Consider the following 26505-nt stretch of genomic DNA (forward strand, 5'->3'; position numbering starts at 1 on the left):
GTATGTTTTTCATCTTCAAACCAAACTTGCGTCTCCATCCGACATTCTTCTCTCACCATTCCTGATTTCTAACACACACTCACAGCGTTCGGGCCGGTCTTGCAGTTTTAGAGCAGAAATGAAAGCTAATGCTCCCTGTATGTTTTTCCATCTTTTCGAGTCATGTTCATATGTAAATTGTGCGAGCTTAATTCATCCATTAGATTGAAAGATCTGAAAAAGTCCATATATTTACCCACCCATAGACCCTCCCCTTGATGAAATCAGGACAGAAGTGGTTGAAAGTGGACAAGAGACGGATTAAAACACCAGGTGTAAACTGGAACGTGTTTCCCTTGACTACTTGTGATCCGATTGACCAAAACTCATCTTAATACCAGGTGGAAACAGGGTCTAAAATTAGCTGCTAATACCAGGACAGTTTAAAGGGGTAGTTCACCCAAAAATTAAAATAATGTCATTAATTACTCACCCTCATGTTGTTCCACACCCGTAAGACCTCCGTTCATCTTCAGAACACAAATTAAGATATTTTAGTTGAAATCCGATGGCTCAGTGAGGCCTGCATAGCCAGCAATGACACTTCCTCTCTCAAGATCCATTAATGTACTAAAAAAACGATGTATATAGTGATGGCCGATTTCAAAACACTGCTTCAAGAAGCTTTGGAGGGTTATGAGAGAGGAAATGTCATTGCTGGCTATGCAGGCCTCACTGAGCCATCGGATTTCAACTAAAATATCTTAATTTGTGTTCTGAAGATGAACGGAGGTCTTACGGGTGTGGAACGACATGAGGGTGAGTAATTAATGACATTATTTTCATTTTTGGGTGAACTAACCCTTTAAGTGTCCTCCTGAGCACTTGTAGATCACTAAGAGTGACTCAAATACAATCTGAAGCATGGCTGCTGTTGTCAATCTGTCAAATAAATATATAGGAACTTTACAGTGACACTGATTTTTTAATAAGGTATCATCTGAATCACTAATGTGTTTTCTTGTAAAGTGAGCTATGAGTTTGCATCTCCCACAAATAAAAAACAAAACAAAAAACATTTACTGAACTCTATGTAATTAATGAGATCTACAAGTGATATTAAGTGAGGCATTTATATTTCTCAGGGGGGCCGGGGTATAGAGGGTATGCATTGATTAAGAAAACAGATCCTAGACCAGCAGTTATGGATAGCTTTTCCCTCTAAATCAGAAGCAGCAGCAGGCTGTGGTTAATTTGAGTGAGAAAATTACACGATACTATCAAGTCTATAGGGGGACACACGGCCTTATAAATTAAGCTTCAACTTAAGCACTTTTTACTTGATTTGGTTTTCATGACGTCTTTTAATTGTGTTCTTCACTAATCTCAGTTTTTTCTTTTTTTTTTTCTTTACAGATCCTGTCTTTTCATATAAAAAAAAGGATTGGAAACCCCTCCCCACAGTGAAAGTGTAACAGTCTCCCTGAACGATTGTGGAGAAAATCTCAAAGCTCTTCTCCCAGATACCGAGTGTCTTAAAACATTAGATAACGTTACAAACACGTGTTCAAACTGTCAGTCTGAATCCGTAGTAAGTGTCAATGGCAAAAAATCCATTTCAAGCAACTTTATTGTGGTTTAAAATCCTATTCCAGTTCTCATCTCTAGAAAACCATTTGTCTGACTGCTCTATTTCATGAAGCTTTTTTGCCCAAATATCACTTTCTCACAGCATGTAAATCTTAAACATCTAATGTCTTTGTCAGGACATCACCTGTATTTGAAAACTACTCCATGAAGCTGGTGTTGTCTTTGAGCCCCTTACACCAATGCAGGTATTCCAGAAAATGAAAGGCAATCATTAGATCAATGACTACTCAATCACGTAAATTGAATGAAATGTAAGCTTTAATCTATGCAAACCAAACGGTCACTTTACTTTTTGCATTCACTAATAAAGATTTAACTCTAGCATTAGCTGCAACTGTCACACACTCACCTCTGACCTGTTTCCATCGCCTCTCATACCAGCATCTTTCCTCTTTAATGATCCAAAGTGCCTGTTGTGTTCTTATCAAACACCAGCTCCATCTTCTGTTTGTATTCGGCTGTTTGTAGTGTTGCGATCTGCAAATTGCTCACATCTTGAACTGGGCAGAGTACTATCCATTAACGGATTGTGTTTGAAATGACTGTTTCTTATTATTGTCAAGCGTCCTTGAACTTTCTCAGTATTTTTTGTTTCTAATTCTGTTATGTTTTCCACTACTTGTTCAGCTTCACTTGCAGTTTATTAATAGCTTCTGCTTAATAACTGCCAAAATATGTCTCAGGTATAAATAAAGTTTGTTATATTGTTATCCTGTGCCATTCTTTGATTGTTTTGCTCAGTTTAAGGCAGCTTGTAATCACAAAATTAAATGTTTTGTTGAAACTATATATGTGAAAAGAAATCTTTGATCATGTGATACTGTGTGAAACAGATGAAAATCATTTTCATACACTGATGACGCATTACAATCAAATGTTGTGAAATCAGTAACCCTGCAGTACTTTCACAATGTTTTAGTTCTATTCTATAAATGTGTACCAGATATAAATAAAAGAAACATGTTTACATTTTAATATAAAGTGGTTAAAAAACACCGTAATTTTAAAGGTCGAATATAAGTTACTTATGGCGGCATGATTTGCTGAATTAAGTGAGAAACTGATTCTGTTTTTAAGATTAATTCACAAATGTGAAGGAATGACGTTTACAACCAAGGGCGGTTCTAGGGGGGGGCCAGGGGGGGCCAGTGCCCCTGTGACAACAAGCTTGGACCCCCTTGTGGCCCCCCTAAATCTGGAGTGTGAAATAATTTTTACAAAACTGCTTTTTTTTTTGTTTTTTTGTTTTTGTTTTTTTGCGATCGTTGTTTTTTACATCCGTTATTAGACACAGTCTATGATTAGACAGTAGCAACGCGGAACAGAAATGTAACCCACACATTTTCTAGAGGGAGGGACTGATTAAAGCGGAACACAACAGTATCGTAGAACATGCATCTGCAAGTTTTTTTCTACTCAGAAGTTGGTGGAAGATTTGCGCGAATATTATAGTTGAATACTTCAAGCAAAGAAGGAAATATAGAGGTGAGTAAAGTTGTTTATATTTTTTATTTGTATTAAATGCAATACAGAAGTAATGCATATGTAAATGCATAAAGTTAGATCAGCTAATTTTTTGCCGTTTGTTAGCTTGTGGCAGTTTGAAAAGGGATAAAATATATGATCAACAAACTCATGGTTCTGAGTGTTTTTACTCGGTAAACGAGTTGTAACATTAAATGTTTAGACATAGTTACCTGGCAAGTCAGTTATTTTCAGTAAATTAATTCATAAGTTTCTTGGTCCCCATTGCTTTTGCTCTATAGTTCTCACCAAAATGAAGAGAAAGAAAGACATCATGTCGTTCTTCCAAAGAAAAGATAAGGTAGGCAGTGAGACAGAGCCAGATGGTTCAGGTGTGGAGAGAGCAAGAGAGAGCAGAGAGTCTGCAGAGAGAGAGCAGGAGGAGTTGTCCATTGGAGAGACTGAGAGTGAAGGAATAGTAGAGGAGGAAAGTGAGACAGATGGAGAGACTGAGGCTGAGAGTGATACACCAACAGAGGAGCCTTGTGTGTCCACTAGCAGTGGACCATCAGGTTTGTGCTGTTAAATACATCTGTAAAGCAGTGCAATAAGTCAGTTTATATGGTGTATAGAAATTAATCGGTTTGTGATTGAAATTAAATCTTATTTAACATGCTATGAGCTTGTGATATCAGATGGATTTCAGAAGTTGCCTGATGGTAATTATATATCTAAAACTAACCAAATACATACTTTTTATGATTTATGATTTTATCATACATTCAAGGTAAAAAAAAAAAAGAAAAAAGAAAAGAGAAGAAAAAACAGTAAACAAACAAATAAACAGGCATAAGTAATCACAACAGTAGTAAAAACAACAAAAAGACATGACAAAGAGTAAAAATGAAGGTGGTAAAATATATAAATACATTCTCATCAGCAAATAATGGAAAACTAAAAAATACCAAGATAGACAGATGAAGTAGTAAGTGCACTTAAAACTGAATTTTCAACATTTATGAATATAAAAACTATTTGCTGTAACGAAACGGGTATACTTTTATTATTTATATATATATTTTCTTTGGCAGATATCAGCAAATCCCGGGAAGAACCACCTGTGCAGCCAATGATGAATATATACCCAAGAACTCTGATGGGGGACCGGAGGAGGAGCTTCAAGGCAGCCTGGTACCATATCCACCCCTGGCTTGAATATTCCAAACAATCAGACTCTGTGTTTTGTTATGCCTGCAGGCATTTTAGCCCTCCCAAAGTCTCAGAGACAGTATTTGATTCAAAATTGGGTTTTAACAATTGGAAGAAGGCAACTTACAAACAGGGGGGATTTGCAATTCATGCAAGGTCTGAGCGGCACAAACAAGCAATGATTACATGGAGAGACTATCAGAAAGCTGTAAAAAGTAATGCAACACTGGTAAATGCCCTAAACAAGGAACACAACAAACAGGTTCAAGAAAATCGGGACTATATTAAAACAATAGGAGAAATACTACTACTTACAGCCACACAAAACATTGCACAAAGAGGACACGGTGAGTCTACAGAGTCAGATAATAAAGGGAACTTCATGGCAATCTTAGAAACAATAGCTAAGCATGACAAAACTGTGCAAAAAAGGCTGACTTCCATTCATAATGCAAAATATACCAGCAAAGGGATTCAGAATGAGGTTCTGAGTTGTTTGGCAGACATGGTTCGAACAAAAATTATAGAAGAAGTGAAAGACAGTGAGGTCTATAGCATAATGGCAGATGAAACAAAAGATGTAAAAAAAGGAGCAGATATCTCTAGTACTCAGGTACTATTTCAGTGGAGCTGTCCATGAGAGCTTTCTCCACTTTGAATCGGCTGATCGACTAGATGCAGCGGGGCTTACTGACAGAATCATACACATATTAGAAAGTCATGGTCTTGAATACAAAAACAACCTAGTAGGTCAAGCATATGACGGTGCTTCAGTTATGAGTGGGAAGCATTCAGGTGTCCAGGCACGCATTAAAGAACAAGCAAAGCATGCCTTTTACATCCACTGCAATGCACACTGTCTGAATTTAGTTTTAGTGGACACAGTCAAAGCTATCCCTGAGGTAGGAGAGTTCTTCTCCTTACTAGAAAGACTGTATGTCTTCACATCTGGGTCATATGTGCATCAAAAATGGCTGAGCATACAGAAAGAGATGTACCCAGGTGCACCAGCTAGAGAGCTTCAGAGACTAAGTGACACTCGCTGGGCATGTCGATATATGGCTCTACATACTATTATGGATAGATTGCCTGCCATTAAGCGAGTCCTGCAAGATATAGTCCAAGAACACAGTGGTGACAGATCTGTTGAGGCTAGAGGTCTGCTTGCACAGATAGATTTACAGTTCATTGTGTGCCTTGTTACCCTCCATAAAGTGTTTGGAGAAGCAAAATTTCTGTCAGATATGCTACAGTCTTCATCACTTGATCTGTCAAAGGCTGTTGATTTAGTTGAAGCCTTAGTTCAGACTTTGAATGACTACAGGGATGAGTCATTTTTTGATGACCTATGGAGTGAAGTGTTGAACACAGCTGAGCAATGTGATACTGCAGTACAGCCCCCTGCAAAACGACCAAAAAAGCTAAGCTCTCAATTTAATGCAGACTGTGTACTCAGTACAGTGGGTCAGAGGTCAGATTCAGAACGAGAAAAAGATAGTTTTCGTACAACCCTTTTCTACCCTGTTTTAGATCAGATGCTTAATGAGCTTAACAGAAGGTTTTCTAGCAAAAACTGTGAAATAATGACTGGCATCCAAACTCTAAACCCCACAAGTGATGTGTTTCTCAAAGAAAAGTCCCTGTTTCCATTTGCTAGAATGTATGAATCAAATATTGAGGACTTGGGGTATGAACTACATCAGTTCAGAAGAATTTTAGAAAGGAAAATACAGAGTGGCATGCAGAAACCCTCCAGTGTAGTAGAGCTGGCATTATTCATTGAACCTTATAAAGAAGTTTTCTTTGAGCTTTTTAAACTATGCAAGATAGCTGTTTCAATCCCTGTTAGTACCGCTTCTTGTGAACGGAGTTTTTCTGCACTAAAGCTGGTGAAAACCTATCTCAGGTCCACAATGTCAGATGACAGATTAAGCAATTTAGGTGTTCTAAGTATTGAGTCAAGGAGGGCAAAGGCCTTAAATCTAGATGAATTTGCTGATCTTTTTGCAAAAAAACACAAAAATCGTAGAATACAGTTACTGTGAATGATACTGAATCTGTAATGCAAATGTAAAAATATAATAGAAATGCAATTACAGTTAATGTGAATGATACTGAATATGTAATGCAAATGTAAAAATATAATTAAATCAAATAGTTACTGTGACTAATACTGAATATGTAATGCAAATGTAAAAATATAATTAAAATCAAATCGTTACTGTGACTAATACTGAATCTGTAATGCAAATGTAAAAATATAATAGAAATGCAATTACAGTTAATGTGAATGATACTGAATCTGTAATGCAAATGTAAAAATATAATAGAAATGCAATTACAGTTAATGTGAATGATACTGAATATGTAATGCAAATGTAAAAATATAATTAAAATCAAATCGTTACTGTGACTAATACTGAATATGTAATGCAAATGTAAAAAATAAAATTGAAATGCAAATACATTTTTGAATGATTATAAACATTGTATTTTGCCTGTTAATGCCTGCAGTGCAGTGAAGAAAATGATATGACAACAATAAGGTTTAAATATAACTGGCCCCTCTAACAGTACAACTGGCCCCAGCTTGGCCCCCCCAGTTGAAATGGTCTAGAACCGCCACTGTTTACAACACATGAATATAAACTTGCAAATTTAAAATAGTCATGTAAAAAAAAAAAAACTCATGCTTTATGTATATGCTTGATGGTATAGTTCACCTAATAATGAAAATTCTGTCATAATTTACTCTTATGACGTTCCAAATATGATTTTCTTCTGTTGAACATAAAAATATATTTTAAGAAAAAAATGTTCATCCATGCTATGGAAGTCAATGGACACCTGAAAGAGTTTGGTTATTAACATTCTTCAAAACATCTAGTTTTATGTTCAGAAAAAAGGAAATTTGTACAGGTTTGGAACAACATGGCAGAATTTTAACCTTAACCCTTTAATATTTTCAGGATTTTTGAAATCATTTTACTGGGTCATGTATCTATGGAGGAACAAATTACTCAAAATGAAATAATTCAATAAAACAAAAATTTAATTAAGTAAAACAGCAAAAAAAAAAAAAAAGCACCGCACACTGCCTGTTGATTGGCATTTGTGAAATGTATTTATTTTTTTTTATTTATTTTTTTTATAATTATGAAAAGAATCTGTTGGAAAACCATGCTTTGGAAATACATGATTCGTCAAAATGGTGTCATTTGTAAATTGAGCATATTATTATGAAAAACGGCTTTTTGAAAAGGCACATTTAATTATGAAAAGAAGAAGAAAAGATATGTAAACAATATGTTAAACACAAGATGGCGATATAAATAACTTTTTGAAATCTCTTCCTGAACTGGGGACTAAAATTACATGCTTTTGAGTAGTGATACGTTCTGCTGACTGGTTCAGGATGTGGTTCGAATTTTGACAGATATATAAGCGACCCATGATGGGATCCCCTCAAAATGTGTGGTTTTAGAATAATGATATCGTCCCTCCTGTCTTTTATGTCCAAATAATTTATTTAAAGACATTTAATATTAATTTACACAATGTTAATTTCATTTGAGGCCAATACGTTTATTACAGTTATGTTATGAGTCATTCGGGTGCCATTTCCATTTTTCAAAATTTTCATTATGAACAAACTTTTTTAAACCTTCAAATCGAAGTATATGTTAACCCCCAAAAAAACATATTTTCCCACCTCAGGCACAAAATCTGTATTCATATTATCCTTTTTATTCAGGCAAAGAAGCCATTCTTGTACCACCCCGTCACGGACAATATGTATGCCACTGGAGTAAAACAAGAAATACATTTTTAAAATCTAATGTTTTCCTAATAGTAAAGTGTCCCTTTTTTGGAAACCATCAATAGAAAGTCTGTAATTTTATTTTTTTTTTTAATTCTTAGATTTTTAATCTTGAAATATGAATTTAACATTTCAATGGCCTCATTGTGTAACGAAGCGGGACTGAGACAGTGATCCATTTGCAGCTTTTATTTACAGTGAGCGTAGTCGTACAGGCTGGGTCGATCAGGAGTAAACAGGAACAGCAAGGAACAGGCAGAGTCGTAATCAGAGTACAGGCAGTAAATCGAGGACAGGCGGATATCATTCACAGAACAGTATAACAGGCAAGGGACAGGAATATAAATGCTCGGAAATGATACAGGAGTAAACAAGACTTCGCGATTGGATGGTGTGAGTGAGAGTCCTTTTATAGTCCAGGTAACAAGCTGCAGCTGGGTGTAGTGATTAGTGAGGAGTGTGTGCATGGCTGTATGTGGCGACAGGTGATTGGTGTAGAGTGAACATGTGACTGGCAGGGAGGATTGTGGGAAGTGTAGTCCGGGAACTGACAGGAACAGATGGTGATCGTGACACATTGTTTGTACTGAAAAAATTAATTCACTTAAAAATACAAATAAAGTTATTTAAAGTCATTTATCTGATCAGTCCACACAACAATCATTCAACGTTAATTTGTAATATTTCATTTTCTTTCCATAAACATTTAACAAAATTACCTTGTGACGGGGCGGTAAATGTGACGGGGTGGTACCGGGTGTGTCTCATACGTTCTGAAAAGTGAAGCCACGGGCTCTTTGATCGCCCCCTGGAGGCTGGATGCAGTACAGGTCATAAACCCCGCCCTCTCAATGCAGTCGAATGAGACTTCAGTGAAAACTTAAAAATAAATTCTGCTTCAAATAAAACTTTCTGAAAGATGGTTTTGGTCATTTAAGGTAGTTGTTATCACACTGATATATATTCAATTGTTCGTTTTTGTGATGATTTAGATTTTAGCTAGCAATTTGATTCTATAAAAAGGAGAGCAGGGCGTGTTGTATGGTGTTGATATTGCCTAAAAAAGTAAAATAAAGAGAGAGAGATTTGTATTTAACAACACTTTCACACAGTACTTATCTAATGCATCCATGCATCAGGAATTACAGCTGCACTGATCTGAGGTGAATCTCACAAAATGAAAACATTCTGAAAGTGTTACTTACTTTTTTTATTGTTACTTAATCTTTAATATTAAATTTAATAGATTTATTAATAGACCCATTCAATTGTTTACAAGAAAATAATTAAAAAAGTGTATGCTTACCTTCATTGCTAGTTTTCATAGGAACACCCACCTGGAGGGTAAAACAAGGCCAAAATCAATATACAACTTATTGATGATGAATATTATACAGGCGGGCGAGCAGATGAGCCTAGAACAAACAGAACGCACAGTTTGTCATTAGGCATTGCATTTATGTTCTAGGCTCATCTGCTCACCTGTATCTAGTATGCAACATCAATAAGCTGTATAAATAATTTGATCTCTTAATCTCACTGTTTTATTTACTTTAAGGTAGCCTACTTATAGTGAATACTCTACAGTTCAGTGATTGAAATACTGCTGCAGATGCTGTACATGGATAACAAGTGCCCAAAACGTGCATTTTACACTCATATTTTGTTTACCTTTTTTTGGGACGCAATGTAATATTTGTTGTTTGAAACAGATGGAAAATTAACAGGCCTGTCCTGCAGTTCTGTGGGTGTTTTACCCTCCAGGTCTCTGCTCCAGTCACCTGACTGAAAGATATGAGTTAAGAACATAGCCTGTTGAGTAAAGAAATAAAAGAAAATCAATATAAGAATATTTGTTTTTTCAACCTTAGCAAAGATTTACATGCATAACATACACTACCATTCAGAAGTTTGGGTCTGTAAGATTCAAAGACATTTGACTCACTTACTTTCCAAGAGTACATTCATTGTATTTTATCAAAAATACAATATAAACAGTAATATTTCAATTATTATAATTTAAAATCTAGTATTACAATTTGTAATTTATTCCTGTGATCACAGCTGAATTTTCAGCATCATTACTCCAGTCTTCAGTGTCACATGATCCTTCAGAAATCATTCTAATATGCTGATTTGCTGCTCAAGAAACATTTATGATTATTATCAATGTTGAAAACAGTTGTGCTGCTTCATATTTACGTGGATTACATATCTTAACTGTCACATTTGATCAATTTAATGTGTCCCTCCTTGGATTCGTGTATTTATTAATACACATTACGTATAAATTCATGCATTGATTTATTAAAAAAAATAATCTTACTGACCCCAAGCTTTTGATGGGTAATGTGACATGCTACACTACAGAACAGCTTCTGTAGTAATAAACAAGGTAAACAATACCGTGTTTCTAGCCTAACTTTAAACTAGCCTAACTAGCCTAGCGTTAAACATATAAAGTGTCTGTTCATAATGTGTTAAAATGTCAACCATCACTCAAGTAATTTTCTCTTCACTATGGCTAATAACTTTTGGCGTTATGTTGAAATATTTTTCATTTACCTGACCAGAAGAGGTTTTAACGTTCTGATCTGCGTAAGACAACGTCAGCAATTACACTGGTAAATTTTGCATTAGATCGCAAACACTTTAGTCCAGTTTTTAGACAACAAATAAATGTAACATTTAGGCTGTTTTTGAATATTTGCATATCTTATTTATAGAGATAAAATAAAAGCAATACTCACGTATCCTGGCTCGATGAAGAGACGGTTCAACGGTCATTTGTAATTTAAAATGCGCGCTCCAGAGGAACAGGAGCAGTCAGCAGTGACGAGTAGACGTCGTCCAGTGGTAGTCCAGACCATAGACATATAATAAACACTAGACGCCCTATTGGCCTCTTTGGAACGTTGCTGCGATACGTCAACGAGTCCGCCATATTGTGCGGGGCAAGACTGCGCTGTAAACAAAGGCAAGTAAACTGGCGAGCTGCGGTTTTTCTGGATTAAAAAAAAAAAACCTTTACATTTATCAACCGATTTCACTGGTTTATAATGTACGTTTATAATGTCTTGTATTTGGCTGCTTTAAGACGCCCATTCTGAGGTATAATTTAATTTTCACATTTAAAAAAATAAAGTTTTTTGTTTATTGAGAAAAAGGCATTTCTGTCTTTAACCCAATTTTAGATTTTATTGAGCTTAGAATTGACCACCATTGAGAAAATGAAACAAATCGTCCAACTGAAATCAAACAGGCTGCTTTCTGTATTTTTATAGCACTAAAATCATACAGATATTTACAGATACTCCACAACATACAACAACAATGATCCTTTATATTACATATAATATGTGGCTGAAAACACTGCATAGCTGTGATATATGACAAGAGCGCGCGCGTCTGTCCAACGCTATCTCACGACCAATTCGTACTTATTCTATGAGGTGGCTATTTCGTATAAATTCATACGGCATCACTCGTGCGAATTCGTACGATTTGTCTAAACCCCAGTGACGGTTAGGTTTAGGGGCGGGGTTTGGGGTAGGTAATTCGTATGAATTCATACGAATTTGTCAACTCGTAAAATAGGCCTACATACGATTTAGCAAAAAACGTATGAATTAGTACGAGTGAGGTCGTATGAATTCATACGATTTAGCCACGTCGTAAAATACGTACGAATTGCCGTGAGATCAGGTTGGTCTGTCTCACAGCCAGGGCGCGAAAGCACAGTTTGAATCTGGCAGTTATGTGACGTCGCTGAACGTTCGAAATCCCATGTGTGGTACCGTACGCCCAGGGGCACTGAAATAAAAATCCCATATGTGGGACCGTACCGCTCAAATGGTTAAAGGGAGAGTTTACCCAAAAAAAATGAAAATTTGTTGTTTATCTGCTTACCTCCAGGGCATCCAAGATGTAGATGACTTTGTTTCTTCAGTAGAACACAAATTATGATTTTTAACTGCAACCGTTGCCATCTGTCAGTCTTATAATGCATTTCAATGGGAACTCCATCTATAAGAGTAAAAAAAAAGACACGAAGTGATCAGTTTGTGCTAGAAACCGAACAGTATTTATATAATTTTTTTTTACCTCTAATACACCACTATGTCCAGCTGCCTTGAGCATTCGGTGTGTGAGGTCTGATCGTGCTCTGATGACGGAAGTGATCACTCACTGAGAGTGAGTAAATGATGACAGAATTTTCATTTTTGGGTGAACTATCCTTTTAATCTTAACCCTGTGATTCTGTGTTAAATGTTATTTTGAGATTACAAAATTGTCTAATAAACCTTCAAATTTCACAAGCAGATACTGCACTACTGGAAAATGAAAATCACATCTAATGGAATAATAGAACATTACAGTAAATAGGAAAACTTTAACAAGAGTGTATGAGAAAAAGTTTTATATGTTGTTGATTTGATAGATGTATTCACTATAATTCATGATAAAATGTTTCTTTAGTTAATTTAATTGAGTGTGTAGAGCAATCCCTCTTTCATTAAAACAACTATTACTAAACTAATACTAAACTCTTATATTCAGAGGTATTTGTTAAATAACCAGAGATGCATTCATGTAAATTATTTTACAATTTTACAATTTTTGTTAATGATGCATTTAGAAACAAATACTGTGATTAAGTTAAATGGCCAATTGTACCTAAAATGAAGGACATTCAGTTTAGAATCATTAATAATCATTGATGATAAACATTATCATTGTCATGGGCAAATATCATATAAATAAAAGCAAATGGAATAACAGTAAACTCTCTTTATACTTGTTTAAAAATAAGAATGCAAATGATTTATCATGCATAAAATATGTATAAGATTATCAATCCCATGGTGAATTATGTAGTCATATATGAGACTCTTTCCTTCTAAGATTTTGTACATGCTTCATTTTTTTCTCTTTCCAAATGAATGAAGGATATGCTTTTGTTGATTGTACTGAATGCTATTATTTAATTTACACATATGAAACTGAACGTGAACTATAAACAGCTCATCCTCGTAGATATCACTGCTTTATGTCACATGAAAATCAAACTTGAAGTGGCCTAAAAGCATGATGACGGTGAGGTTTTAGTGAGTAATACATAATGTAGGTATCTTCATGTCTGTGACCAGCAGCAGTGTGAACAAACTTGATGAAAATAAGTTGACTATTAAAAAGAAAAGCTGAACATCAGTTCACAATATTTTATTTATATTGTTACTGCCTTTTTTAGTTATTATACTGGAATGTAAAAAAAAAAAAAAAAATTATATTTGGTTTTAATAAACAGAACATTACAGGGATAGTAAGAGTAAAAATACAAAAGAAAAATGTATTTGGGCTCTCTTTTTTATATAATGTTTATTTAACCAGGAAAATTAAGTGTAACAGAGACTAAGTAACAACATCCTCTCAGAGGTTTGGGGTAGACTGAGACTGAGGGTAGCACTGGCAGGAAGAAGCACTACATGCTTAGGAAGTGATGATTCACACACTTAGAAATGAGAACTCACATGAAAATACTGTGTCTTAACTTTGAAATGAGTGTGGGCATGAGTATCCGCTGGTTAGAGTAATTGGTGGACGGAAGTTAGTGGCGTAGAGAAAGGTCACACACACACACACACACACACACACACACACACACACACACACATACATTATTTATATATATATATATATATATATATATATATATATATAAACATGAAGTTAGATACACTATATTGCCAAAAGTATTGGGACGCCCCTCCAAATGGCCACAGGTGTATAAATCAAGCACCTAGGCATGCAGACGCTTCTACAAACATTTGTGAAGGAATGGGTCGCTCTCAGGAGCTCAGTGAACTCAAGCGTGGTACCGTGATAGGTTGCCACCTGTGCAAAAAGTCCATTTGTGAAATTTCCTCACTACTAAATATTCCATGGTCAACTGTCAGTGGTATTATAACAAAGTAGAAGCAATTGGGAACAACAGCAACTCAGCCATGAAGTGGTAGGCCACGTAAAATCACAGAGTGCGGTCAGCACATGCTGAGGCACACAGTGCACAAAAGTCGCCAACTTCTGCAGAGTCAATAGCTACAGACCTCCAAACTTCGTGTGGCCTTCAGATTAGCTCAAGAACAGTGCCTAGAGAGCTTCATGGAATGAGTTTCCATGGCTGAGCAGCTGATCCAAGCCTTACATCACCAAGTGCAATGCGAAGCGTCGGATGCAGTGGTGTAAAGCACACCGCCACTGGACAGCATTGTGTCAAGTGTAAAGTTTGGTGGAGGGGGATTATGGTGTGGGGTTGTTTTTCAGGGGTTGGGCTTGAACCCTTAGTTCCAGTGAAAGGAACTCTTAATGCTTCACCATACCAAAACATTTTGGACAATTTCATGCTTCCAACTTTGTGGGAAAATAGCTGCAAAGGGTGGGCCAACTCCATATTAAACCCTACGGATTAAGAATTAGATGTCATTAAAGTTCATGTGCACGTAAAGGCAGGCGTCACAAAACTTTTGGCAATATAGTGTATATATTACATGTGGCTAGTTCTTCATAAATCACAGTGTGTTGCAAAAAACACCATAATGGATCATGAAATATGAGAAAAAATAAATATGGATTGTTGTTAATGTAGTTTATCTTACTGACAGAGTATAAAGTGTGTACAGTATTATTATGTTTATGGAGACAACTCATGAAACACAAAAACTAAAAAGTGTGTGTGTACATGTAGAGTGTGTGTGTGTGTGTGTGTTTAAAGTGGAATAATGCAACATCTCTTGAATGGAGAATGTCACACTTTCACATGAGGTGTGCATATATGGGAGAATAACTAATTCAGTAATACACATGCAAGACTAACAAATGCATTTGACAGTAACTGTCATTCCAGTAGCCTACAATAAAATAAATGACAAAAAGAGTGTGCTTTTTGTGTGCTTTTGCAAAAGATCTATAAAACAATGACTACTGACTTTTTTTTTTTTCATTGGAAGTCAGCAGGGTTTGGAACAACAAAGGGATGAGTAAATTTGTCTGGGTTTGTTCTGTGGCTGCCATCTGGCGGTCGCTTTTGGAGGCTGCAGGTGTAGATAGCAGGAGGTGAGCAGCTAGACACATGGCTGGTGTCAGGGTTGGGCAAAAATACATCAAAATGTATTTTAAAAAAAAAACAAAAAACTTCATTTTAAGTGTATCAAAATAAAGTAAAATTAAATAAAATACTTTTACAAGGAGGCATGAAATTTCTTCACAAAACTTCTGTCAATTCTCTTGACAGAACTCTTCATCAACTCTTCATCATTACACTGATTCAGTTGATTAAATAAATAATGTTTGATAGCAACAGCTTTTCTATGTCCAAGTCATGCAATAAATCTGACATATGCAACCAGTTAAAGGCACAATATATATATAGTAGGATTTTTGGATTAAAAAATGTTCGACTTGTGTACTTACATTATCCCAGATGTTTCCAAGAATGTTTAAATCTAGAGAAAAAAGCAATTTTAACCAGGACATGTGTTTTATTTGACAAGGGAGCAACTGTTTGGATTCATTCATCAACAGAAATCTAATCATTGTTATATAGCTTCTTGTTTAAATCTCATTTTCTTGATGTTTTACCATGCATGCCTAATATCGATCTAGCTTACTGCAGTGCAACAAGTGCATTAAAACAACTTTCAGTACACAAATGCATCTAATATGATAAACAGCGCCACATTACCCCACATGCGCTAGACCAAAAAAAGCAGTTGCGGCAACTGTGGCATAATAAAAGTTCCTCTGCTCTCCAGGCATGTGTCGCACTCGTCTCTCATTATCAATCTCTCCATCGTTCTCGTTCAGCTCCAACATCACTCGGTCCTGCTCTGCTTCATATTACAGTAACATTAATAATCTCATCCATGAACATGATTTCTGCCCGAATCCCGTCGGATTCTTTTCCTCGGCTGTAGACATAAAGACAACAACTCCCATGATTCCATGAAATCGAGGACAAGCAACTAAATAAGCGACCTCTAGCGGTGAAAATTTACATATTGTGTCTTTAACAGATCCTATAGTCACATATCCCTTATAATTGTATCCTAATTTAGTTACTTGGTGTTTGGTAACTAAGGGCCTGCTTTGCCTCAGCAACACTGACTCAATGACAAACAAGTCATTCATAAGAAGACAGCTGATGGCTCCTGTATTCATAGCAACTAATTGATCATTTGATTATTAATTATAAATATAGGCTGCTGCTCAGTTTAATAGTTTTCAAGAACATGATTGGTAAACTATTTAGCCTAGGCTACTAAAATGAACACAAAAACTTAACATGAACTGTTAAAAATTATAGCAGTTTATGCAAAAAATTGATTTTGTACCTTGACTGCCTTCTTCCATATGGATCAATTTTCAATTCTGATCTCAACAAATCTGGGCAAACTACTGAGTAAGCACCAATCTATGGAAGCCCGTTTCCGCCACAAAAAAAAAAAAAAAAAAAAAAAAAAGCCACTAAAAAAAAAAAAGATTAATTGTGACTTTTTATCTCAGAATTGCGAGTTATAAAGTCAGAATTCTGAGATAAAAAGTCGCAATTGCGAGTTATAAAGTCAGAATTCTGAGATAAAAAGTCGCAATTGCGAGTTATAAAGTCAGAATTCTGAGATAAAAAGTCGCAATTGCGAGTTATAAAGTCAGAATTCTGAGATATAAAGTCGCAATTGCGAGTTATAAAGTCAGAATTCTGAGATAAAAAGTCGCAATTGCGTGATATAAAGTCAGAATTCTGAGATATAAAGTCGCAATTGCGAGTTATAAAGTCAGAATTCTGAGATATAAAGTCGCAATTGCGTGATAAAAAGTCAGAATTCTGAGATATAAAGTCGCAATTGCGTGATAAAAAGTCAGAATTCTGAGATATAAAGTCGCAATTGCTTGATAAAAAGTCAGAATTCTGAGATATAAAGTCGCAATTGCGAGTTATAAAGTCAGAATTCTGAGATATAAAGTCGCAATTGCGAGTTATAAAGTCAGAATTCTGAGATATAAAGTCGCAATTGCGTGATATAAAGTCAGAATTCTGAGATATAAAGTCGCAATTGCGTGATATAAAGTCAGAATTCTGAGATATAAAGTCGCAATTGCGAGTTATAAAGTCAGAATTCTGAGATATAAAGTCGCAATTGCGTGATATAAAGTCAGAATTCTGACTTTATTTCTCGCAATTGCGACTTTATATCTCAGAATTCTGACTTTTTCTCACTACTGTGAAACGTTATTTCTCACAGTTCTTACTTTGCTTGCGTTTCCTTTCATTGCGACTGACCATCAGGATTACTGCTTTGTTATTATTACACATTAAATAGAGGACATCATAAAGGATTATTTTTAGCGCCGATTTACCAATAAAGAAATATTGAATTTACTGGATGAGACACATATAGATTAGTCTCCGGACATATGCATTACGCAGGAATAAGCATATAGTGTTTCCACGGTAACCTTGTACACAGCGTTTCAAGGAGAAAAAACAGCTTTTACTGCCATCTAGTGGGCTTAATACTAAAACAACCAATACCTATCATGTTTCATTAACTTTGCAACTCAAGGGTAGAATCATGCAATTCTGCAAATTACAGTCGAGGTATTTGGACAATAAAAGTTGTTTTTAACAGAATGGATACACTAATGAATTTTACACGATAATAACAATATCATAATAATCATAAGAAGAAGAAGAATCAGCTGTGGCGGAGGCGCAATAAATCAGACAAAGCTGAAGTGGAACATTTTAATACATCCAACAGCTTCAGACTTCACTGCAGCACGTCTATCGTTGGATGCACTGTTACAGACAGAGATACTGACCATCAGTTAATTGCGAGAAAAAAAAGTCAGAATTCTGACTTTTTATCACGCAATTGCGACTTTATATCTCAGAATTCTGACTTTTTATCACGCAATTGCGACTTTATATCTCAGAATTCTGACTTTTTATCACGCAATTGCGACTTTATATCTCAGAATTCTGACTTTTTATCACGCAATTGCGACTTTATATCTCAGAATTCTGACTTTATAACTCGCAATTGCGACTTTATATCTCAGAATTCTGACTTTATAACTCGCAATTGCGACTTTATATCTCAGAATTCTGACTTTATAACTCGCAATTCTGAGATAAAAAGTCGCAATTCATCTTTTTTTTTTTTTAGTGGCTTTTTTTTTTTTTTTTCTTTTAAGTGGCGTTTTTTTTTTTTTTTTTTTAGTGGCGGAAACGGGCTTCCATACCAATCAGAGGCCGTATTTTTATGATGTCATCAATATTTTAAAACTACAAAAATACAAAACACTAGAATTTTGATACAAAATATGAAGCCATTTTCATCAACCCTATCAAATACAAATTACAAAATACTATTTTATATTTGAAATACGTATTTGAAATACATGTACCATAAATACTGTCCATCCCTGGCTGGTGTATGTTGTTCAGTCTTGGATAATCCTCATCAATCCTTGCTTTTGGAAGCTTTAAAGAGCAATAGCTGTAAGATTTCTTTATCTACTTGCTTTGGGTAACACAGAAGGATATTTTTGACATTAACTTGTTACTTAGTTAAGACAATACTGTCAAAATTAGAAAAAAAATTTGTAATCTAAGCATGTGACATCTTATTTTAAGCTTTTATTATGCAAATGTGTGCATAATATCCAACAGCATTTCTGTAATTTGTATATTATCATTTGAGTTATTTGAACATATGCACTCAAAAAAATAACTTGTTGGTCTTACTTAATTCAATTATGACACCTATTTCCACACAGTTGAACTGATTTATTTGAACTTAAGCTAGGTTAATTGTACTAATGAGTGAAATTCATCCTAATTGAATGAGATCACACCAGTTTCATTTGACGTATTCTGTGTATGTTTCCTGAACATAATTCATTCTTGTTGATCCAACCAGTGCTTTTTTTTTGTTACCATCATGGTGAAGATGTGCGCTTGTGCTTAGTTTTTGAGTAGCTGTTGTACACAGACATAAATGTTTCATGACCATTGAGAGGGGAAGAGCTGATGACCATATGTAGACTGTGTAAAATTTGTGCTGGCCCTCCAAGTAATTTATTTATATTTCTATAAAAACTAAACTAAAATAACACTTATTCATATGCTAAGTAACATTTATAGCATGCAAGTAATGATCAGATAAAGAACTTCTCATTACTGGCTTGAGCACAGTTAATGCTCATTGAGATCAATATAATTTTGTTTTACGTAGCCACCTAGAGCCTAACCACAAGGTCTACACTTCAGCATAATGGTAACCTCAAAAAATCGACATAACATAAACTCTTTTAAATGTCAAATATAACTGAACTTCAAACTTTAAAAGGTATTTCCCTTTACTAAAAAACACATTAAACAGCACTTAAGTTCAACATTTACTGTCCCAATCTTTCCCTATGCAAAGCATGCTGGGAACTAGAAATCCACTGCCCAGGTTCAATCAATGCAACATAAATGATTCATGTCGTCCCAACACAAATGGTTTAGGTTGACCTAACATTTTGCAAATTTAATTTCATTTAACATAATACAATTGAGTGCGAATGCCAATTAAGTAAAAAACTAAAGATTTGTGTTGGTTCAGCTTATTTTATTTAAATAAACTGAACAAGCAGCTAGAATCATTTTTTTGAGTGTATTTGTTGCTTTCGGTGACATGAACAGAGATCTGCATAAATCTGCATGTAGCGCGGGAACTGCAGATCGGATTTGTAGCCGTTTTGCGGAGACACATTTATGTGGCCAAGGGTAAATGCAATCGTTTTTATAAATCAGATATCCGATCAGAGAAAAGGCATGAAGTGACCAGGTGTAAACGGGCCCAAAATTATCACTAAAAAGATTTAAGTTCACAACGCTTCAGTGACTGCACAATGAATCTTTAATAATAATGTCCTCAGCACTTCCTGGAGATCACTTTACTTATTTATTTTATTTTATTTTATTTTTATTAACCAGTTAGAAATATACAAACAACGAGGCATCATTAACAAATCTTTGCATCCTGGAGCTCACATGAACTAACACAGCAATATTTATTTATTGCATGTATCAATCCTTGTCAATATTAATAAACATACAAATGTTAACTTCTAGATGTTTAAAGTAACATGAACTAAGATTAATAAATGCTGCAGCAGTCATCATCGTTTGTTAGTCTATTGTTTTGTAGTTATCAAATCTTATTGTATAGTGTTAACAACATGTCTAAGGTAATTATCACTTGAACTTCTGGATAATATTTGTAATAATTAAAAAGTACAGTAAAAGGTTTGGTGGATATAGTAATGTTGGTAAATCAATGAAATGTTGAGGTCCATCATCATTCTACCAAACTCTATTAATCTCTTAATCATTGATTTTTTTTTAGCTATACATTTATTCAAATTCTCTTTTTTTGTGAAAAGTTTTAGTAAATTCTCAATTGCGTAAACACATTTCTTGAAACTATGCCTTATATTCTCAAAACAGTAAACACAAATCCATAATGTCTCACCCAATTCCCCAAACATCCTATTTTCAGGTCAAAATGAAGTTCTCCCTCTGAAGGAACTTTTCACATGATGAACACATGTGTATACATTTGCACATTTTTTTATTCCTTAATGTACTGTACAGTACAATACACCAAACAACAACAACAAATATTCTGCCCCAGCATCACATCTTTGGTCTGGGACAGGCCAGAGAATCTCGTCAACATCACAGGCTGCACTGGCCCTGTCCAGGCAACAGGGGGAAAATCCTCTTGCATGCCTGATCCAGCCCTGGCAAGCATCAGCTGAAATGTCTCATCAGGTTTCTTCCATTCCATCATCTCTGTGTCCTATAAGTACTGATTACTGTAACTGTAACACCTGCTTTTTACAAAATGAAAAAACTCTATCTGTATGTAAGGCAATTTGATACATGTGTGCTAACAGAGTACAGCACTCAGGTACACCTACCTGTTTCCCTCCCTGAAGGTTCTTATGATCGAGGCGATGGTGAAGCAACCTAAGTTTGGCTGAACTCATTGCCCAGCCTCCCTCATAGTCATACCATGGTCAACTAGTGGCACAAATTTAATCTGAGACTCCTTGTCTCCTTGCAACTCATCCACATCCTCTTCCTCCTCCTTCACCTCTTCCTCCACTCCTTAGCGCTCTTGCTCATCCTCCTCCTCATCCTCTCTGGTGTCCTCGACCTTTTCAATCACGTCTCTCTGGATCCATTGTTCCAAAACTGAATGAACTGACTCTGGGTCTTTTATCTCTCTGTTGAAGGTTCTGATTGGTGTGTGATAAATTTTGATTCTTAGTGTTGCATGTGGGAAAATGTGTCCTAATTGAACTCAAGCTATGCTAACTTGAGTGAACAATATTGAATGCTAGTGCTTTCTAAATGACAGCATGGTGTGGGCAATGAGAAATAAAAGGGATTTGTGTGTAGAGTTTTGACACTCATGTGTCAAAACAGGGGAATAGTGTTTATAGTTTAAGGAAATGGGTGTGCTTTTTGATAAATGGCATTATGATTTAGAAATTTTAGTTCAAAAGCCTGGTTATAGTGTTTACGCAATCAAGAAAAACTAAATATTTGAATTACTGACCTGTATTGAAGCTCTGCATTGCTCGATGTGATGAAACAAATGGAGTGCACTAAAGTCTGTCATATCAGATCAAATAACATCAAGTTTTGAGAGATGAGTAAATACTACAATAGTTTCCAAAAATGCAGGCCTCATTCTGTTGTGATCGGTCAGGAGCGAAACTTGACTAAAGTCGAAACCACACTACAGACTAATGACAGATGCGCTGACTGGCGTTGGGCAAGAACCACAATTTTCGCAGGTAAATAAACTGCATCTGACACCGTTTTAATAAGTGCTTTATTTCGAATGTTTTAGTTGTTTTTAACTTAATTATTTAATTAGTGAAAAGCACTACTTTCAGTTTGGGAAACCCATATCTAGTGAAATTTCAAATGTGTGGAAATGTCGAAAAAAGAATAGGAAAAAAACATTTGTTTTTGTAATCATCCTTTATTTAATAGACTACAAAGTCAATAAAAATATGAATTGTCAGATTGTCAAATTCGTGTGATACTCATACATATACAGTCAAAGCAAAATGAGTAATATCTCATACATGTTAAATAATACATTACTTCATACTGTGTTTACTTTATTTACTGATACAATAGATGTTGTTTAATTTAAAAGTATGTGTGCAAAGAATGGGATTTTTTTTTTTTACCAGTGTTCATTAGAGAAGTTGATATTTCACTGTTAACTTGAAGCTGTGGCTTTACAATAATCAGTGATATGAGCATTAGAACATGATTTGTTAGTTATCTTTATCCTTTTTATCATTGTATTGTATTTTAAGTGTCACTTTTATAATCATTTTGAATTTTCTTTTAAGTCTGCCTTTAACTGGTCAGGGACAGATGAAAATCAGCCTTTATTGTATTTTATGGTATTATTTTCTTGTCATATTAATAAATAAATAAATAAAATCAATAAAAATCATACTTGATTTTTTTAATGAAAATTACAAGTTACAACACAAAAAATTATATTGCTAATATTTAGTTATGTATGCTGGTATTTTTCATCGTTTTAAGATGTAGACTACAATTATACAGTATTAATTTGTTGAGATTGCAGATCTGATGAGCAAATGTTACAGCTCTGATTTTCAATCAGATCAACCCATCTTGATGTACCTCAGGATGTGCATATGTTTGCAGTATTTGTAAAAGAAGGAAAAATTATTGATCTGAATTTGGTTATTTGGCAAAACCAGACCTACTACCTGATGTGTAGCTGACATCAAGAGAGATCACAGTTAAAGCACATCTCTTCAGTCATCATTTACTCACAATCAAGTTTTATCGAGTTTTTTTCTGTTGAACACAAAGATATTTTAAAAATTTATGGGTAACCAAACAGTTGATGGGCCCCATTGATTTCCATAGTATTTTTTTGTTTTTTTTTCATAAAAGTATTTTATTATTGGGGGCCTATATTATTATACTGGTAAAACTTTACAGTAAGGTTCATTAGTTAACATGACTAATAATGAACTGCACCTCTACAGCATTTTTTAATCGTTTTTCATGTTAATTTCAACATTACTAATACATTATTAATCAAGAGTTGTATTTGTTAACATTAGTTAAAGCACTGATATGAACTAACTATGAACAGCTTCATTTCTTATTAACTACCGTTTACAAAAAATAACAAATACAGTAACAAATGTTATTTCATGTTAGTTAATAGTAGCCTATTTACCAACCCGTTCTCACTCGAGGCATGGAAACATGGTCTAGCGCCCCCAGCGTCGCTTGGGATACGCCAGCGGTGCCCCTCGGCGTCACTCTATAGACGAACTCGGAACTCAATTGCTTTCGATAGGAAACCTTTAGCGCCAAACATTTAATCACTTATTTATACCATTCTCCACCATTTAAAATAAATGTAACAAAAGCATAATGAAATGTGCCAATATTGTCTCAATGCCTTAAGTGTTTCCAGGCATTAATTGGCTCTGAGCCAGATCATCTGGAATCCCCGGTTTGTTGCACGGCTCCACCCCTTTTTCTTTTTCACTGATTTCCATACTGTCCGGCACACATCCACCAGAGAACTCCACTACAACAAGTGAGTAATTTCATATATTTTATTCATTTATACCTTCATAAAAACTGTAATTTGTAAAAAAAAAAAAAAAAAAAAAAAAAAAAAAAGTTGATTGCTGACTTCTACAGCATATATTAATCTTATTAATCTTAGTTCATGTTAGTTTTGAAATAGCCTATACTGATTCAGAAATTATAATTTTTTATGTGTATTAACTAACTTTAATAAGGATTAATAAAAGCTGCAAAAATATATGAGCTATTGTTAAATGTTAGTAAATGTTAAATACATTAACCCCTTCAGACCTGAATTTTATATAGGCTATACATATTTTAACCATACAGTTTTTATGAGCTAAAGTTCACACACAATATGTGAACTATAGCATTGAAGATTTTGAAAATAACACTACACTAAAGTACAAAGAGCAATGCAAATAAGAATGTAGAGAAAATGTAAGAGGATATGATGAATTCTCAAAAAAACTTGATTTATTATTTCTGTTGTTTGGGTGGATGGGACTATGTGTGTATGTGTGTGTGTGTTTAAAGTGTAATAATATACTTTCATATGAGGTGCGAATATAGTAATACACATGTAGTAAGAGTAACAAATGCATCTGAGAGTAACTGTAGTAACCTACAGTAAAATAAATGGAACTTCAAAAAGAGGTAATTAGAAGAAGTATACACTTTATTTTGTGTGCTTTTTGCAAATGTTATAAACACATCTATAAAACAATGACTATTGATTTTATTCTATTTTATATTTGATCTTATTTTCATATTATTCTATTTTATTTATTTCATATGGAAGTCAGTGGGGTCCATGCTGTTTAGTTACAAACATTCTTCAAAATATCTTCTTTTCAGTTCCACAGATGAAAGAAAGTCATACAGGTTTGGAACAACATGAGGGTGAGTAACACAGACTGCGTTTTTATATCCGCTAATGTGCAACTCAGATTGGTGACACTCACCGAAAGCACTTTTCTTCCTGTCTGCCACAATATGTTCACAGCTGTGACGTCACGAACACAACTGTTTAACCACTCCTCACCTCCTCTCAGATTCGGAAAAAGAAATTCTTACTTCGTACATCGACCATGCAGAACTCAAGTGAGTAACTTCAAACGTTTCATTCATTAAAACTTTAATACTGTAACGAAGGCGGGACTCAGGTAGGGATCCAAATGCAAAGCTTTATTTACAGTGAGCGTTGTCATACAGGCAGGGTCAAACGGGAGCAAACGGGAACAACAAGGAACAGGCAGAATCGTAGTCAAGGTGCAGGCGATGGTCAGGACAGGCAGCAACGGGTCAACAAACAGGAAACAGGCAGGAACGGTAACACAGGACAGGCAGACAGGAAGTAACGCTTGGAAATGCAACACTTGGGAAAACAAGACCTAGCAGTGAGGTGATGTGTGTAAGAGTCTTTAATAGTCCTGGTAATGAGCTGCAGCTGGGTGTGATGATTAGTGATTAGTGTTAAGTGTGTGCAGGTGAGTGGCAGAGAGGATGATGGGAGATGTAGTCCGGAACTTGACAGGATTCATGACAGAATGTCCCCCTCCCGGAAGGCGCGTCCTCGCGCCGTAGATGGCACAACTGGGGAGGGGGGGTGGGTGCCCTGGAGACCTACAGGCAGGAGATACTAGATGTGCAGGCGGGTACGGAGGTCTCCAGGGCAGGTCCAGGAACTCAGACAGCCATAGTGGGCCGGCGGCCACGGCGGGTCAGGTGCCACGGGCGGCCACGGCGGGTCAGGTGCCACGGGCGGCCACGGCGGGTCAGGTGCCACGGGCGGCCACGGCAGGTCAGGCGGCTTGGGCAGCCACGGCAGGTTAGGCGGCTTGGGCAGCCACGGCAGGTTAGGCGGCTTGGGCAGCCGCAACAATGAGTCCATAAATGGCCCTAGTAGTTCAAAGTCTGAAAACGGCAGTGTCCAGGCAAGGTCCCCACCCACAAGCTCCCCACCCTCAGGTATACTGCCCCCCCCCAAAAAGTTCTTGGGGATTTCAGCGGGGTCCGTAACGGGCTCGTGGGCAAGGAGTTCGGGTGGCGCCGGCAGCAGGGCAGACGTATTAGGGAGAGCGGGCAGCTCGGTGACGACCTCCGTGTCTGTATCAGGGAGAGCGGGCAGCTCTGGGACGGCAGCGGGCTCGTACTGCTCTGGGACGGCAGCGAGCTCGGGCTGGCATACAGTTTCAAAGTCAATTGCGCTCGAGTGCATCCTCCACGCACGTAGGACAGCCAGAACATAAAAAGTGAAAACAGCCCTCTTGGCCATGGCAGGACTAACAAGGAGAGTGGGCTCTGGAGCGGACTCACTGGCTGCAGCCAACTCAACGGCTGGAACGACCCCTACGTCCACAGACACCGAAGGGGCGGCCATCTTGCCCGTGGGCACTGGCAAAGCAGCCATTTTGTCCATCGCGTCCAGGGCGCTTGAGTGCGTTGCAACCGGCGAGCTTGAGAGCGTAGCAACCGGCGAGCTTGAGAGCGTAGCAACCGGCGAGCTTGAGAGCGTAGCAACCGGCGAGCTTGAGAGCGTAGCAACCGGCAGGCTTGAGAGCGTAGCAACCGGCAGGCTTGAGAGCGTAGCAACCGGCAGGCTTGAGTGCGTTGCAACCGGCGAGCTTGAGAGCGTAGCAACCGGCGAGCTTGA

The 26505-nt window shown here is 36.3% G+C and overlaps 1 protein-coding gene across 1 annotated transcript; it reads left to right on the forward strand.

Annotated features, from left to right (window-relative positions):
- The first annotated feature begins 3121 nt into the window (after nt 1-3121).
- On the forward strand, nt 3122-21217 carry LOC137008812 (zinc finger MYM-type protein 1-like). The gene is made up of 3 exons (XM_067370527.1): nt 3122-3665; nt 4185-4915; nt 21131-21217. The coding sequence occupies exons 1-3, from the start codon at nt 3407-3409 to the stop codon at nt 21215-21217; spliced, it is 1077 nt and encodes a 358-aa protein (XP_067226628.1). The 5' UTR covers nt 3122-3406.
- The last annotated feature ends 5288 nt before the right edge of the window (nt 21218-26505 follow it).

This window comes from Chanodichthys erythropterus, chromosome 20, assembly GCF_024489055.1.
Source record: "Chanodichthys erythropterus isolate Z2021 chromosome 20, ASM2448905v1, whole genome shotgun sequence".
NCBI classification, from domain to species: Eukaryota; Metazoa; Chordata; class Actinopteri; order Cypriniformes; family Xenocyprididae; genus Chanodichthys; species Chanodichthys erythropterus.

What these genes read in the sequence shown, in the direction of transcription:
- LOC137008812 (XM_067370527.1), top strand. Translation starts at nt 3,407, where the DNA reads ATGAAGAGAAAGAAAGACATCATGTCGTTCTTCCAAAGAAAAGATAAG. An exon ending in CACTAGCAGTGGACCATCAG is followed by an intron (nt 3,666 to 4,184) that starts GTTTGTGCTGTT and finishes TTTCTTTGGCAG; the next exon opens with ATATCAGCAAATCCCGGGAA. An exon ending in CAGATATCTCTAGTACTCAG is followed by an intron (nt 4,916 to 21,130) that starts GTACTATTTCAG and finishes GTGTGCTAACAG; the next exon opens with AGTACAGCACTCAGGTACAC.